The sequence below is a fragment of the Chaetomium strumarium genome (genome assembly GCF_033439665.1).
Source record: "Chaetomium strumarium strain CBS 333.67 chromosome Unknown B0T15scaffold_6, whole genome shotgun sequence".
Taxonomy (NCBI): Eukaryota; Fungi; Ascomycota; class Sordariomycetes; order Sordariales; family Chaetomiaceae; genus Chaetomium; species Chaetomium strumarium.
This window is the reverse complement of record NW_026944434.1, coordinates 2,370,314-2,384,839: the sequence shown is the minus strand read 5'-3', so window position 1 is coordinate 2,384,839 and position 14,526 is coordinate 2,370,314. Positions and strand designations below refer to the sequence as shown.

The 14,526-nt window shown below is 55.5% G+C and overlaps 4 protein-coding genes across 4 annotated transcripts; 3 read left to right on the top strand and 1 right to left on the bottom strand.

The window, feature by feature from the left end:
- Positions 1-141: 141 nt before the first annotated feature.
- B0T15DRAFT_486922 (uncharacterized protein) lies at positions 142-4,252 on the top strand (the record flags this gene model as incomplete). Its single annotated transcript, XM_062866394.1, has 3 exons — positions 142-368; positions 429-2,671; positions 2,730-4,252. 3 exons carry the CDS (start codon positions 142-144, stop codon positions 4,250-4,252), a joined length of 3,993 nt encoding a protein of 1,330 aa, XP_062719326.1.
- Positions 4,253-4,777: 525 nt separating this feature from the next.
- B0T15DRAFT_540523 (chaperonin Cpn60/TCP-1 family) lies at positions 4,778-7,041 on the bottom strand. The gene is made up of 5 exons (XM_062869793.1): positions 6,834-7,041; positions 6,752-6,769; positions 6,637-6,685; positions 5,464-6,580; positions 4,778-5,410 (listed from the first exon to the last, which is right to left on the bottom strand). The coding sequence occupies exons 1-5, from the start codon at positions 6,841-6,843 to the stop codon at positions 4,952-4,954; spliced, it is 1,653 nt and encodes a 550-aa protein (XP_062719325.1). The 5' UTR covers positions 6,844-7,041; the 3' UTR covers positions 4,778-4,951.
- A 55-nt stretch (positions 7,042-7,096) lies between these two features.
- B0T15DRAFT_540514 (uncharacterized protein) lies at positions 7,097-10,300 on the top strand. The gene is made up of 2 exons (XM_062869792.1): positions 7,097-8,706; positions 8,760-10,300. Exons 1-2 carry the CDS (start codon positions 7,575-7,577, stop codon positions 10,142-10,144), a joined length of 2,517 nt encoding a protein of 838 aa, XP_062719324.1. The 5' UTR covers positions 7,097-7,574; the 3' UTR covers positions 10,145-10,300.
- A 1,063-nt stretch (positions 10,301-11,363) lies between these two features.
- On the top strand, positions 11,364-13,801 carry B0T15DRAFT_486919 (glucose-regulated protein; the record flags this gene model as incomplete). Its single annotated transcript, XM_062866393.1, has 7 exons — positions 11,364-11,495; positions 11,558-11,577; positions 11,727-11,779; positions 11,842-12,019; positions 12,073-12,172; positions 12,230-13,598; positions 13,662-13,801. The coding sequence occupies 7 exons, from the start codon at positions 11,364-11,366 to the stop codon at positions 13,799-13,801; spliced, it is 1,992 nt and encodes a 663-aa protein (XP_062719323.1).
- Positions 13,802-14,526: the final 725 nt, after the last annotated feature.

The following is a 14,526-nucleotide window of genomic DNA, read 5'->3' as shown; positions in this document are numbered from 1 at the left end:
CAACCTGAAGCCGCCTGCTACACAGCATCCTCCTAACCCCTAGAATACCCGATCGCAAGCGCCGCTCTTCCGCGCCTTTCGCAACCTGACAACCTGAGCCGAGACGCTTCACTTGCTAGCTTCTTCCCCATCATCCATGTCATGACGGGGGACGCTATGCGGCCAAGTAGCGCCGGCAACCTTAGTTCTAAACTTTCTGATGAACTCGACCTTCTGGCCGGTCTTTGGGAGGAAGCCCGTTTCGCGAGGCTGCCGTGGGATGCGCCGAGCGAATTGAAGGAACTGGTCGAGGACATTGACAACCCAAAACGCGTCTATGCCATTCATAGAGCTAGCCGTCGGCACAACTTTCAGTTGCTCGTGCAGAAGTGAGTCCACGCTATGTTGCTCGCGCCAGACTTCTCCGCTGACGGTTGCCATGTGTGTAGGTACATCGTACAGCTCCGCGAAGGCTGTGGTGCCGAACACTGCACAACGTCGACCTGCTTCACTTGCCGAACGCGGATTGCTGGCCGTGCGCCAGTTCGTAGATATAATACGACAAGCGCAAGGATCTTGGCCACGTATCTCGCGAGCCAGGACAATCCTGAAAATGGCCTTTGCCCCAACCTGAGGCCCTCCCAGCTGTCGCCAGTCAGCATCAATTCACTGGCACTCCTGGCGAGCCCTAAGCCTCGACTGCGAGACGATCATGCTCCACCTACTTCTCCGAAGGCGCAAGCTATCCACAGTCGTCCTGGTTCGCCAAAGTCTGGCCATGGCGGTGTGCAACCGACAGCGACTCGGAGCAGCAATGGGACAGCAAACGGAGGCAGGAAAGAATATTCGAAGCCCGCAAGTCCTCGAAATAGACCAGATGCTGTCATGCAATCCCGGCGACCCGGTTTCATAGTCACGGAGAAGCCTGTCAGTAAAGACCACCGGTCCTTCGCCGCGAATGTGTTTGATACCGTGGCTTTCAAAATGCTGGAGTGGCTCACCCCGGCGGCTATAAGAGATTTATCGGAGTTGGCGCAGGGCTTTCGTAACGAGTCAGAGCCTGAAGATGGCGAGTCCAGGCCAGGAACTGCCACCAAATCCGGCCAGCCTAAGTCGCCGCATGAGGTACGCGCCGTGCCTGCGGAGTCTAACGCAGAACTGGCGAACGGCAGAAATCAGCATGAGCATAGTCAAACCGAGAGGGAAACCCGACCACCAAAGGATATTCAGCAGCCGCACGAGTCCTTCCCAGCATCTCGTGCAATGAACCCGCGCCGTAATTCGAATGCCAAGGTGCGCCCCCCGTCTGGACCGAAGCCGAAACGGCCGCTCTCGATCGACCCATATGCAAAAGAGGCTTCGGTCGAAGAACCTTATGCAGCACTGTTAAGGTCTCCTCGCGCAATTCCCGGTCCTGCGGACAAGGGTTCGCGAGGTCCCAAAACGGCTGGCTCGACACTCTCACGCCCTATCTCCCAACTTTCCTCAGCGGGCTTCTTTGACGACGTCTCTCTGGAGAAAATGCCCCCGCCGAAGTCCATCGATCTCAAGTCCAGGAATGCCCGAAGCCAGCTGGACGGCTCGAGACCAAGCGAGCCCGGTAGCCCACGGCAGCTCGCTACTGGCTCGGGCGCTTCCTCTAGCAGGTCCTGCAGCAATGGTTCGAACGCGGCCGCGAACCAAGAAGCGGAATCCGAGGACGAGAGCCACCTCCCCCAGGCACTATGCAGGTTGGACGCGAGGGTCATCGACTTCATTTGCGATGTCATTCAAGAAGATGGCACTGCCGAGAAGCATCTGCTCGAACCCCAGTCCGTTACGAAGTCCCACAATCGACAGGCAGGCCAAGGAAAGCTAGCCAGACGGAAGCGTCGGTCAGCCAGTGGCTGTCTCCCCAACTTGAAACTAGAGTGGAAGTTGTTCGTTGAGCAAAGCTTATTCTATGTCCTCAGTGATCCCCAGTTGGCTCTCCGATCTTTTACCAAACAGGGACAGCTGTACGACTCCCAGACCCTCTGGTATTGCATGCTCAGGTTGACTCGGACTGCGCCTAGCCTGGTGTTCCATAGTCTATGGATGGCAGCGGCGAGTCTGTTCGCTCCTCCCAAGTCATTACAGACGCTGAGGTCGCCGACGATAAAGGTCTTCCCCACAGCTGAGTCCGGTCTATCCAACCCGGAGGCAGGACGTCTCATGTCCATATGCTTGCACGCCTTGGTTGCCGCGGCACCCTTGGTTACCGATTCCCGGCAACTCTACGATATGTCGAGGATCAGATCGCACGGCCTGAGTCTTGCCGGAAGCGGTGCGGTAGCCCGGCAACCACCAGAACTCTGCCTACAATATGAAGATGCGTTCACCGATGATATGGCCCTGCGCTTGGCGAGGCGTTTGTTCGCAGCGATAACCACACGCCGTTGCTTTGACGAACTCAGCCGGTTTAGCAATGGAGGAGACGAAGAAAACGAGCAGGACATACTGGCGCCGTTGTTCTCACAACTGGACTTTTTGAATATGGATGCCGTCTACGTTCTGGACTTCTCATTCCCTGACCGCGCTCTGCATGAAACCCGCGTTCCGATTCTCTTGCTCGATTGGGCAAGAGCCGTCATGCTTCATGACTGGGATGGCTCACCCGAGGTTTCGGGAGATAGCCCTTTTGGCGGCGCCCTTGCCCTGATCGAGGCCATGTGTATGTCGATTAGTCACCCCTTCAGTTCTACTGGCAAGACCTCTAACGCTTACCGCAGATAAGAGACGCCAAGAGCTCCTCCTAGCCGATGCCCAGTTCCGGTCCGACTATTTCGCAGAGCGGTTGGACACAGTCAAGATGCCCATCTCGTGGCTATCCCATAAGCCGACGCGGCACCGGCTGCACCTTCTAGACTTCCCTTACATTTTTAGCCCGTCGATGCTGGTGTCGTACTTTCGATCGATCAACTTCTCCAGGATGAGCCGTTGCTACGAAGAGTCTAGTTCACTCCACGAGAAAACCAAGGGCATTTATGACCGGGGAGGTCTGACGGCCTGCCACAGGGATGTGCTGATGGAGCGGATGAGGGTGGCAGGGTCTAAGTATCTGATACTTGATATTCGGAGGGGAAGCGTGCTCGAGGACGCGTTCGACCAGTTGTGGCGAAGGGAAGAACGTGAACTGCTGAGACCCCTGAAGGTCCATTTGGGAGAGTCTAGCGGCGAGGAAGGCTTTGACTCTGGTGGTGTCCAGCAGGAATTCTTTAGGATGGCCATCTCTGAAGCACTCAATCCGGACTATGGTGCCTTCACGGTCGACGAGCGGACCCGCATGGCGTGGTTCTTGCCGGGCTCCATGGAAGACGAATGGAAATTCGAGCTGATCGGCCTTCTCGTCTCCCTCGCGGTATACAACGGGCTCACGCTCCCAGTCACGTTTCCCAAGGCGCTCTATCGGAAACTCCTGGGTCAGCCTGTTACCGAGCTGCATCACATCTCGGATGGCTGGCCTGATCTGGCAAGCGGTCTCACCTCGCTTCTCGAGTGGGACGAAAAGGATGGGCTCGTCGAAGACGTCTTCGCCCGCACCTACGAATTCTCTGTCAATGCCTTCGGTCAACATGTCACGAGAGAAATGAAGCCAGCCTCGCCGTACACTGGTTCCAACCACCACAGCCCGGGCAGCCTCAGAGAGTGGCCACAGTTCGCCAAAACCGTCGCTCAATCTTCTTCCTCCCCTGCCCCGCACCAGGGCAACCCGAGCGAAGACGATGCCCCTCTGGTCACCAGCGCAAACCGCAACGCTTACGTCTCGGACTACATCCGCTACCTAACCGACGTCTCCGTCCGGCCGCAGTACGAGGCTTTTGCCCGCGGTTTCCACACCTGCCTGCATCCGAAATCCCTCAGCTTGCTGACCCCGAATCTCCTCCAGTCCATCGTCGAAGGCGTTCAGGAGATCGACATCTCTGAGCTTAAGCGTTACACACGCTACGTAGGCTGGGACGCCTCACATCGCACAATCAAGGACTTCTGGAGCATCGTGAAGAGATACGACGACGGCATGAAGAGGAAGCTGCTCGAGTTTGTCACGGCTAGTGACCGCGTGCCTGTCGGGGGCGTCAAGAACATGATGTTCATCATTCAGAGGAATGGCGAAGAGGATAGTCCTGCAGGGCGACTGCCGACCTCATACACGTGCTATGGCACGTTGCTCTTGCCGGAGTATAAGGACAAGGAGATGCTGAGGGGACGGCTGGCTATGGCGTTGGAGAACGCTCAGGGCTTCGGGTTTGCTTAATCTCGGCACAGGGCGCACAGAAATGGAACGGAAGGCGGGATGATCAGCGGGCAACGCAGCAGTGAATTCGGAAACCCTAAGATGGAGGCGGCGATCTTGAGTTTTACTGACGTTCGAAGGTCAGTCAGATCTCCTTTGCGTCTGAGCGGTCGTTTCTGAGGGTAGGGCTGAACGGTCCACGGCGAGCTTAGGCAGCGGAACGTTAGCGGATTCCCTAATAAACACTGTGCTTTCTTTAATCTGTATCTAGCGAGTGCAACCCTCCGGAGCGGGCGGCGTAGACCACCTAGAGAGATAGGTTCGCAGCCCGAACAAGTCAAAAGCGCTTCTTGTTCTTGAACCGTTCCTTCGCCCATGCCTTTCCTGCCGGTTCTTAACAGCTCCGTCATGACGCTTGCCTTATATATGTTCCCTAGGCTCCTGCCTCACACACGGTACAAGGCCGCTTTCATGTATACAACACAACCTACAGGCCTTGCCACGGAGTTGACAGGATCACTTAGAACACTTATTAAAACAGGAGGACCTAAAGCACGTTGACCCTGTCATTGAGCCTTTGCATCTAGCGTAACTGCCGACTGCCTTATTTTGGTATTCGTCTCATAGATCGTGCGTGCATGTATCAACACTAGCAGTATGATACCTTCATGGTGACCAAGGGACTTTTTCAGTCCTTTCTTTTCTATGTCCACTGATAGTCTAAAAGTCATCCTCACCCGACCCCGACACGATCACATTATTCACCTTGAGCACCATCCGGCAGAGCTGCGTAGCCAGCATAAGCTGCTGCTTCTTGCCAATGAGTGGGTCAATCACAAAGGCCTCTTTCATGTCATTGGATCCGCGGCCCATGCAGTCGATACCTGCGCGGCCGCGGTTGGCCGCGCTCTTGACCTGTTGGCTCTTGACCTCGGCGAGTGTGGCGATCGGGTTCAGACCGCTGTTCTCGGCAAGCGCCATGGGGATGGCATCGAGTGCGTCGGCGAAGGCGCGCATCGCGTACTGCTCCAGACCCGGCGTCTTGACGGCTGCGTCCTCCACAGCCAGGCTGCAGGCGATTTCGGCGGAGCCACCGCCGTAGACGACGCGGTTGTCGCGGACTAAGTTGCGGACGACGCAGAGGGCATCATGGAGGGAGCGCTTGGCTTCGTCGATGATCTGGACCTTTGGTTAGACATTGGGGGCCATTTAGTTTAACGGGGGCTACTTACCATCTTGTTGCTGCCTCGGACGAAGACCGTGACGGCCCGCGTGTTGGCGCACTCTTCGATGACGAGCATCTTCTCTCTTGTTGTGCCGAAGGTCATTTCCCGGACAATACCGGCTGTTCCAAGCTTCTCGGGTTTGAGGTCCTCGAATCTGGGCACGATCCGGCCATTGGTCGCGATGGCAATCAACTCGATCTCTGGGCCTCCTACCCACCTTACCGCGGGCAGGTCGTTCTGGAGCAGAAGGTGGTTGGCCTCGTCATCAAAGCCCCACTGGCAAATGGCTAGGTTCGCGCCTGCATCCTTTATTTGTTGAATCATCTCGACAAACTTCTCCCGCTCGTAGTTCTGCAGCTTCTTGAACTCCTCCACGCTGCTGATCTCGAGCTTGTGCTTCGTCTTAGGCTTGGGCGGCTCGAAGGCGCATGTTAGGATGGCGATTTTGGCGTCACGCACCTCAGATGGCATCTGAGGGTGCGAGAAGTCCTTGTCCACGATGACGCCCTTAACGAGAATTGTGTCCTCAAGGGCGCCGCCCACTTTGCCATCCACCTTAATCAGCTCAAAATCCACGTCCTTGCGCTCCAAGTCGGCCACGGAGAGGACCGCATCCACAGCAATGTTGGCGAACTGATCGTGAGCCTTCGAGACGATCTTGCTCCCCAAGCTCGTCCGTGCCACCTTGACGAGGTTTTCTGTGTTGTCCTTGCTGAACTCGATGACATCCGAGATCTTGTCCAGCTCTGCCACGGCGATGTCGCAGGCCTGGTCATAGCCGTCGGCGATCCTGATGGGGTGAATTCCCTTGTCAATGAGCTCTGCTGCCTGTTCTAAGAGTGCGCCGGCCAGGACGACCACGCCCGTTGTGCCGTCACCAATCTCGTCATCTTGGGACTTGGAAAGTTCCACCAGCAGCTTCGCGACGTGGTTCGAGATCTCCATCTGCTGCAAAATCGTCGCGCCATCGTTTGTTACTGTGATGTCGCCGTCGGGAGAGATCAGGATTTTGTCGAGCCCGCGTGGCCCTAATGATGTCTTGACGATGTTCGCAACAGTACGCGCTGCAAGAATGTGGGATTTGACGGCCTCGTTGCCGTACTGGCGCTTCTTCTTGCCCTGACTGGACGGGAGGGTCAGCAGGAGAAGTCAGTACTCGGTAAGAACAGGCGTACTGACTCTCTGACAACGATGAAAGGCCTGCCCTGCTCATCCTTCATCACCGCCGCTGCAGCCCCGACCAGTTAGCAAACGGCTCGCCCCATCTTGTGCTGGAGAAAATCTCGTAGCATACCGTTCGACAAATCCAAGTCTGGTCAACTGCGGGTTAGCTATCTGAATCCTGACTGAATGCGGGGCAGACATTTGCGACCTACTCAACGCCATGTTGGCAGCTATCTGTCTCACGATTGCACGAAGGTGGTCGAAGAAAAGGTGCAGTCTACAAGTCGTTGCTCAAGGCAATATTGTCGAGTGAAGTCGGAACAAGCACCGGGGTGGTCTTCCAAGCTCTAGTCGATGCTCCCCTATCTCCGTCCAAAGAGCTCAAAAAATTGGGAGAACATGCACACTGCCCGCCTGCTGGCTTCAGGCGGACACCGGCAGAATCTAAGTCCGGCTCAGCGCTGCGATTGGTCTTGGACAGGCGACGGACCAGCTGCCCCGCGATTCTGGTTTTCACCGCCTTTGCCCGATGGAGTCACGATGGGGGTGATAGTGGGGTCTCAGACAACACAAGCCCGACTCACAGATGGCAGTACCCCACGACAAACAAAGCTTCATCATTGAGACGACCGTTGCAGCCTACAGTGTTCTGAAGCAGACATCTACCTAAGGTACCTTAGTTACCCTGCGGTCTGCTTGAAGCTTTGGGCTTGAATCCTGCTAGGGTCTAGGGTCCATCTCTCCTGCCCTGAAACCTTATCTGGCTGCGCGGGGTCAACCTTATGACGTGAGCTCTGATCAGGACCACAGGTTCTCTGCCCGGTTAAACCTCCATCACCTACTCCGGCCTCTCACCAGATTTTCACTACTTTGCAACGTATCGTACGAACGCCCTTGTTCCAGCAATTAACAACTCACCCGGCGATCATTCCGAATCGACCATTCCGCCAGACATGTCTCGCCACCAGTTTATCCGCAACTTGGACTATCAAGATGCTGTGGACGAGTATGAGGGTTACTCGGAAGAGGAGGATGAGCTCAGCCCGGAAGACCGTGCGTTGATGAACCAAGGCACCGCCGATGTTCAGGCCGCCCTCGGCGTTGAGGCTTCAAAGGTCACAGTTGCTCAGATTGAGGAGGCCTTGTGGCACTATTACTACGACGTCGACAAGACGGTCGCCTACCTCAAATCGAAATTCATTAACCCACGTCCAAAGACGACAAAGCCAGCAGGTCAGCCACCTATTGGTAAGTCCGTCATCTGTGCAGTTGGTCCCGCTGAGGAGGCCCTTCTCTATGAGCTCGGAATACATGCCGGCTGGGCCGGAGACGGCCCGGACATGACGGACGCCACATCCTCACCGTCTCTAATCCGACCACGAAATGCGATGCCGCTGTGCGAACTTTCGGGGCGTTCGGCACAGGGGGAGACTGCTCTCGCTGCTCTCATTACTTTCTCTTCAGAATCTCGGGCTGGTGTCTCACACTACTTCCGAGATATGCCTTGGGGGAACATCCCGAAGGATAGAGAGACCACGTTTGTTCCACCGTTACGGCCAAGGGGCGGGCTACTTGGAGGGTCTTCAGCGCAGCCCAAGATGTCTAAGCTGCAGGCGCTGGCCGCCGCCCGGAAGAAAAAGGCGGAGGAGAAGAGTGCCGGCCAGGACAACGTGGAACAAACGCGAACCAAGATGACAGAGCTCTCAGTCGGCGATGCACCATCAGCGAACGCGAAACTACCCGTGCCTGAGAACGGAAAGGCACCCTTGGCTGGACCCTTTGGCAAACGTTTGAAAACCTCCGAATCAACGGCCGAGGGGCGCTCACCTGTGATCGACTCCGAACCGACAAGATCCGGGCTGTCACAGCCACTGTCCGGAACTGTAAAAGAACCAAACAATGAGCCAGTGGTTGAGAAAGCCCAGCAGTCCGCCTTTGCTCAAACCCTCTTTGGCCCTTCCGGCGATGTCTTCCAGCGCCCACTACAGGAGTCATACTCCTTGTATGCCGATCTGCCTTCGTCTGTTCTCGATGCCTTCTCTCGGCCCAGTCCGGACGACGTGGTTCTTGCGGCTCAAGCGAAAGGTTCGCTTTTGTGGAAAAGCAAGCGCTAACGTGGACACTAATAGTCGAAACAGCTGGAAAGAAGACGGCCGCAGCTCAGCCTAAGAAGGGCCCTCCGTCTACAGGTGCCATGACAGCTGAAGTAAAGGAGTTGAAGATCGACGACGCCCCGCTACCCAAGAGCCGAAATCTCGACGTGCTCTCTGAATTCGAAAAGAGTCAAAAAAAAAAGAATGCCAGTTTTGTGGTGGTTGGGCATGTTGATGCTGGCAAGAGCACCATGATGGGCCGGTTGCTCCTGGATCTGAAGGTCATCGATCAGCGTACCGTCGATAAGCTTCGGAAAGAGGCAGAAACCATGGGGAAAAGCTCTTTTGCCCTTGCATGGGTTTTGGATCAGCGGTTGGAGGAACGCAGCAGAGGAGTTACCATCGACATCGCTACCAATCGGTTCGAGACCGACCGGACCGTCTTCACCATTCTTGACGCGCCCGGGCATAGAGATTTCATTCCGAATATGATTGCCGGCGCCAGCCAAGCCGACTTTGCCATCCTTGTCATTGATGCCAGCACAGGTGCCTTTGAATCGGGACTGAAGGGGCAGACCAGGGAACATTCCCTCCTGATTCGAAGCATGGGTGTATCTCGCATCATCGTGGCCGTCAACAAGCTCGATACAGTTGCCTGGTCTGAGGAAAGATTCAATGAAATCAAGGACCAGGTTTCCGGCTTCTTAACCGCTACGGGTTTCCAGCAAAAGAACATTGCCTTTGTCCCGGTGTCCGGTCTGCATGGTGACAATTTGGTTCGGCGGTCGTCAGATCCTGCAGCATCATGGTACACCGGGCCGACGCTGGTTGACGAACTGGAGAACTCGGAACCCAATGCCAGGGCGCTGGAAAAGCCCTTGCGGATGAGCATATCGGAGGTTTACCGGACGATGCAGAGCCCTGTCACAGTCTCCGGGCGGCTTGACGCCGGCTCCCTGCAAATGGGCGATGCTCTTCTCGTCCAGCCAAGCGGGGAGAAGGCCTATGTCAAGTCACTCCAGGTCGATGACGCACCAGCTGAGTGGGCGGTTGCCGGGCAGAACGTGGTGCTTCATCTCACCCACATCGACCCCATCCACGTCAGGGTGGGAGACATCATCTGCGATCCAGCGAAGCCAATCCCACGTGCTGACACGTTTACCATGAAGGCGCTGGCTTTCGATTTCTTGATGCCCATGCAGGTGGATGTCCACAGGGGCCGGCTGCACACGGCGGGCAGGATAGACGGCATCACCGGGATCCTTGATAAGGTCACAGGAGCGGTGACCAAGAAGAAGCCTAAGATTGTCAAGCCCGCCCAGGTGGCGAGAATTGTGGTGAAGTTGGAGTCGCATGTGCCATTGGAGGCGGGACAGAGAGTGGTGTTAAGGAGCGGTGGGCTGACGGTGGCTGCCGGGTTGTTGGAATAGAGCTTGTCACGGGAATTGAGGCTCTTACATCGTTTCGGCAACACTTAGAGTGGGCTGTGGGGTAATACAAACTTTATTTATTACCTGGCATAGTTAAATGATGAGGTACCGCAGTAACTACGACTTCCCGCAGCAGCGGCGTCGGTGTCTCAAGGGGTGAAAGCTCTTCTTCTTTGATAATCCTCTTGTGGACGTGATCTGGACAATGTAGGAATGCAATCGTTCGCATCTGTCCTTTCTGACGTTTCAAGTTAACTACCCCTGCTCATGACAGCAGAAGGTCTCTTTCGCTTTTCTCTTGGTCTTGAGATGCGGAAAGCCAGAAGCCGTGTCCATGTTCAGACATCACCTCAGAACTCGGAGCTTCCAGTCAGCATAGCAAAAGGCCACTCTGGCAGGAACAGGGGGTACGGTGGCTACTGCATGGGCTGTGGCCCGCCCTTGTTGGCAATCATATGCGGGGCGATGCCATTGTCTCCAGAGAGACTGCGCTGAATGGAATCAGCTGGAATCGAGGACATCCAAAGGGGCCCAAGGTGCTGGGTACAATAGAGCACGAGAGGAATCATCAATGGTTATGCTGCCACTACCCGCTACATAGAGAATCTTAGTAGTCGGCTGCAATTGTGCTAGAAAAGAGTAGAAACTGAGATGGCTATCTTTTGCCAGCTGTTTCGTCGTCGGGTCCAGCCTCAGGAGGTCGATGGCCGCTGACAGATCTTCCATTATGCGGAGGCAGCCAAGAATAATGGGGCATGTAGCGGGAACTCAGCGTGTGGTCCGGCTGACGGCAATACTGGCAGGGCTGCAGGTACCTAGTACAAGCAGCAAGTGCCGTCCTGCTGATGGAGCCAATCAGCTGCTGCAATTCGGGCGGCGAATGGGCCATCGCTGTGTGGAAGCGCGAGGTGGCTTGAAGCACCGGGATAAGGACAGATTTCCCATTCTCCAGTTTGGGGAAAGCATTCAAAAGGCGGAACTTGCTTCCAATTCCTTTGCATTCTCTGCAGTCTCAACAACCATCTCACTCCCAACGACGCCGGAATTCTCGAATTCCCTTCCTCTTTAACCTGTGCCTGGTAGGATTGGTTAGAGGAGAGTGTGCCTGTCGGCATCGGCAACTGCCACTCTTTCCGCTTCATTTCTTGGACCCTTCCCACGCCTGCGAGCAGAAGCGCGAGGGGGCTTTTCCGTTTTTCTCCCACACAGAGCTTTCGACATGGAGCGTCGATCGCGGAGCTGGGCCCTTGGCCTCAGCTTCATCGGGTTCTTTGCCCTTCTCTTTTCACTAGGCTTCGTCCACCAAGTCAAGGCGGACGATGTCGCCGACTACGGGACTGTGATCGGTATTGTACGTACTCCACGCGCGGTTCTCAGGGCATTTCTGGCAGGACTAACACGCAATTTCAACAGGACTTGGGCACCACATACTCGTAAGTTGCCCCGCTGCCGAAGCCGAGTTTCTCCTGGACTTCGCGTCTTTCCCTGGGTTCGGAGGAGGTCGCTTTAGGCCACAGTGTCATCGCAATTTGGCTGGATAATGCCGTGCAAAGGAGAAGTGCGGAGTACTAACAGGAATCAGATGTGTTGGTGTAATGCAAAAGGGCAAGGTCGAGATTCTGGTCAACGATCAAGGTACGTCTAGAGTCGCGGCCGTTCCTCGATGATCTGTGCGCCAGCTAACTGAACGCTTTTAGGAAACCGTATCACGCCCTCCTACGTTGCCTTCACCGATGACGAGAGATTGGTCGGAGACGCCGCCAAGAACCAGGCCGCGGCGAACCCGTTCAGGACAATCTTCGATATCAAGCGTCTGATCGGTCGCAAGTTCTCGGAGAAGGACGTCCAAAACGATATCAAGCACTTCCCCTACAAGTACGCCAAATCTACATCCATATCTCTTGAGCGCCTACTAAACGAGCTTCTAGGGTCGTTTCCAAGGACGACAAGCCGGTTGTCAAGGTCGAGGTCGCTGGGTCTGAGAAGACTTTCACCCCCGAGGAGATTTCCGCCATGGTTCTCTCCAAGGTACGTTGACAATATAATCACCCGCGAGCCCGAGACAGACGCTAAGAACCCGAATAGATGAAGGAGACCGCCGAGGCCTACCTTGGCAAGAAGGTCACCCACGCCGTCGTCACTGTTCCGGCCTACTTCAACGACAACCAGCGCCAGGCCACCAAGGATGCTGGTATGATCGCGGGGCTTAACGTTCTCCGTATTGTCAACGAGCCCACCGCTGCCGCTATCGCCTACGGTCTGGACAAGACCTCGGGTGAGCGTCAGATCATCGTATACGACCTTGGTGGTGGCACTTTCGATGTGTCTCTCCTTTCGATTGACCAGGGTGTGTTCGAGGTCTTGGCTACCGCCGGTGACACCCATCTCGGTGGTGAGGACTTCGACCAGCGTATCATCAACCACTTCGCCAAGACGTTCAACAAGAAGCACGGAGTCGACGTCACCACCGACGCCAAGGCCATGGGCAAGCTCAAGCGCGAAGCCGAGAAGGCCAAGCGCACTCTGTCGAGCCAGATGTCCACTCGCATTGAGATTGAGGCCTTCTTCCAGGGCAAGGACTTCAGCGAAACGCTGACCCGCGCCAAGTTCGAGGAGCTCAACATGGATCTCTTCAAGAAGACCCTGAAGCCTGTCGAGCAGGTGCTCAAGGATGCCAAGGTCAGCAAGAGCGAGGTCGACGATATTGTCCTGGTTGGCGGCTCCACCCGTATCCCCAAGGTGCAGGCCCTTATCGAGGAGTTTTTTGGTGGCAAGCAGGCCAGTAAGGGTATCAACCCCGATGAGGCCGTTGCCTTCGGCGCCGCCGTCCAGGCCGGCGTCTTGAGCGGCGAGGAGGGCACCGAGGAGATCGTCCTCATGGATGTCAACCCGCTTACCCTCGGTATCGAGACGACTGGCGGTGTCATGACCAAGCTTATCCCCCGCAACACCCCTATCCCGACCCGCAAGAGCCAGATCTTCTCCACCGCCGCCGATAACCAGCCGGTCGTCCTGATCCAGGTGTACGAGGGCGAGCGTTCGATGACCAAGGACAACAATCTCCTCGGCAAGTTCGAGCTCACCGGCATCCCCCCGGCTCCCCGCGGGGTGCCCCAGATCGAGGTCTCGTTCGAGCTCGATGCCAACGGTATCCTCAAGGTCTCCGCCCACGACAAGGGCACTGGCAAGGGCGAGTCCATCACTATTACCAACGATAAGGGCCGTCTCACCCAGGAGGAAATTGAGCGCATGGTCGCCGAGGCGGAGAAGTACGCCGAGGAGGACAAGGCCACCCGTGAGCGCATTGAGGCTCGCAATGGTCTGGAGAACTATGCCTTCAGCCTGAAGAACCAGGTCAACGATGAGGAGGGCCTGGGCAAGAAGATTTCTGAGGATGACAAGGAGACCATCCTGGAGGCCGTCAAGGAGGCCCAGGACTGGCTTGAGGAGAACGGTAAGCTTTCCTCAGTTTGCTTCGATGACATGACGCGAGTAAGGAGGCTAACTTGTGATGCAGCCGCTACCGCTACCACCGAGGACTTTGAAGAGCAGAAGGAGAAGCTGTCCAATGTGGCGTATCCCATCACGAGCAAGCTGTACTCGGGCGGCGCTGCTGGTGGTGATGACGATGAGCCCGCGTCTCATGACGAGCTTTGATTGGTATCATATCATAAATAGAGATTCCCCATTTTTGTTGTTTTTATGGCATTAAAATACGAAGCCTCCCTGCATTGAAAGGGGTTGGGTTATTTCGAGTTGCTGCTTGCTGGTGTCCGGTTGGCTGTCATGGTGCGTTTTCGTCTTGGTATGTATCTTCATCGATGAAGCATCTGGGTGGTATGGCTGGACAGAAGGTCGGTTGCATGCAATTGAGGTGTCACTCAAGGTTGACGTTGTAGAACAAACAAGGTCGTTAATGAAGACTGGAAGAGTAAGGGACTGATGTGATGTTTAGACCCTCGTTAATATGGCAACCCACTACATCTCCGGTTCTGGCTGAGCAGGCCAGACTCTCCGTCTACATAGCTGGTATCCCAGATATGGAGTTGAGATAGCAGAAGTTGTTTTTTCTTTGCTCTGACCCTAATAACGTACATTAAACTTCTGTTCTTCTCTTTCCCTTATTCACCCTCCACCTTTCTCCCTTTCCCCCAATGTTTGCCGTCAAGATGCTGCGAATCGGCACGTTGCCCTGGGTCTTGTATTTGCTGTGATAGATCTTAGACGTGAAGTCGTACAGCATTGTATCACTGAGGTTTCCTGTTGACCAAGTTGGACCGGAGACATGCAATTAGTTAAAGTTAGGTCCTAGTGCGGTAGGATGCAACGGGCTACTAGTCACATGAAGCTAGAGTACTACTTTTCGGCAGCCATCTTGGTTT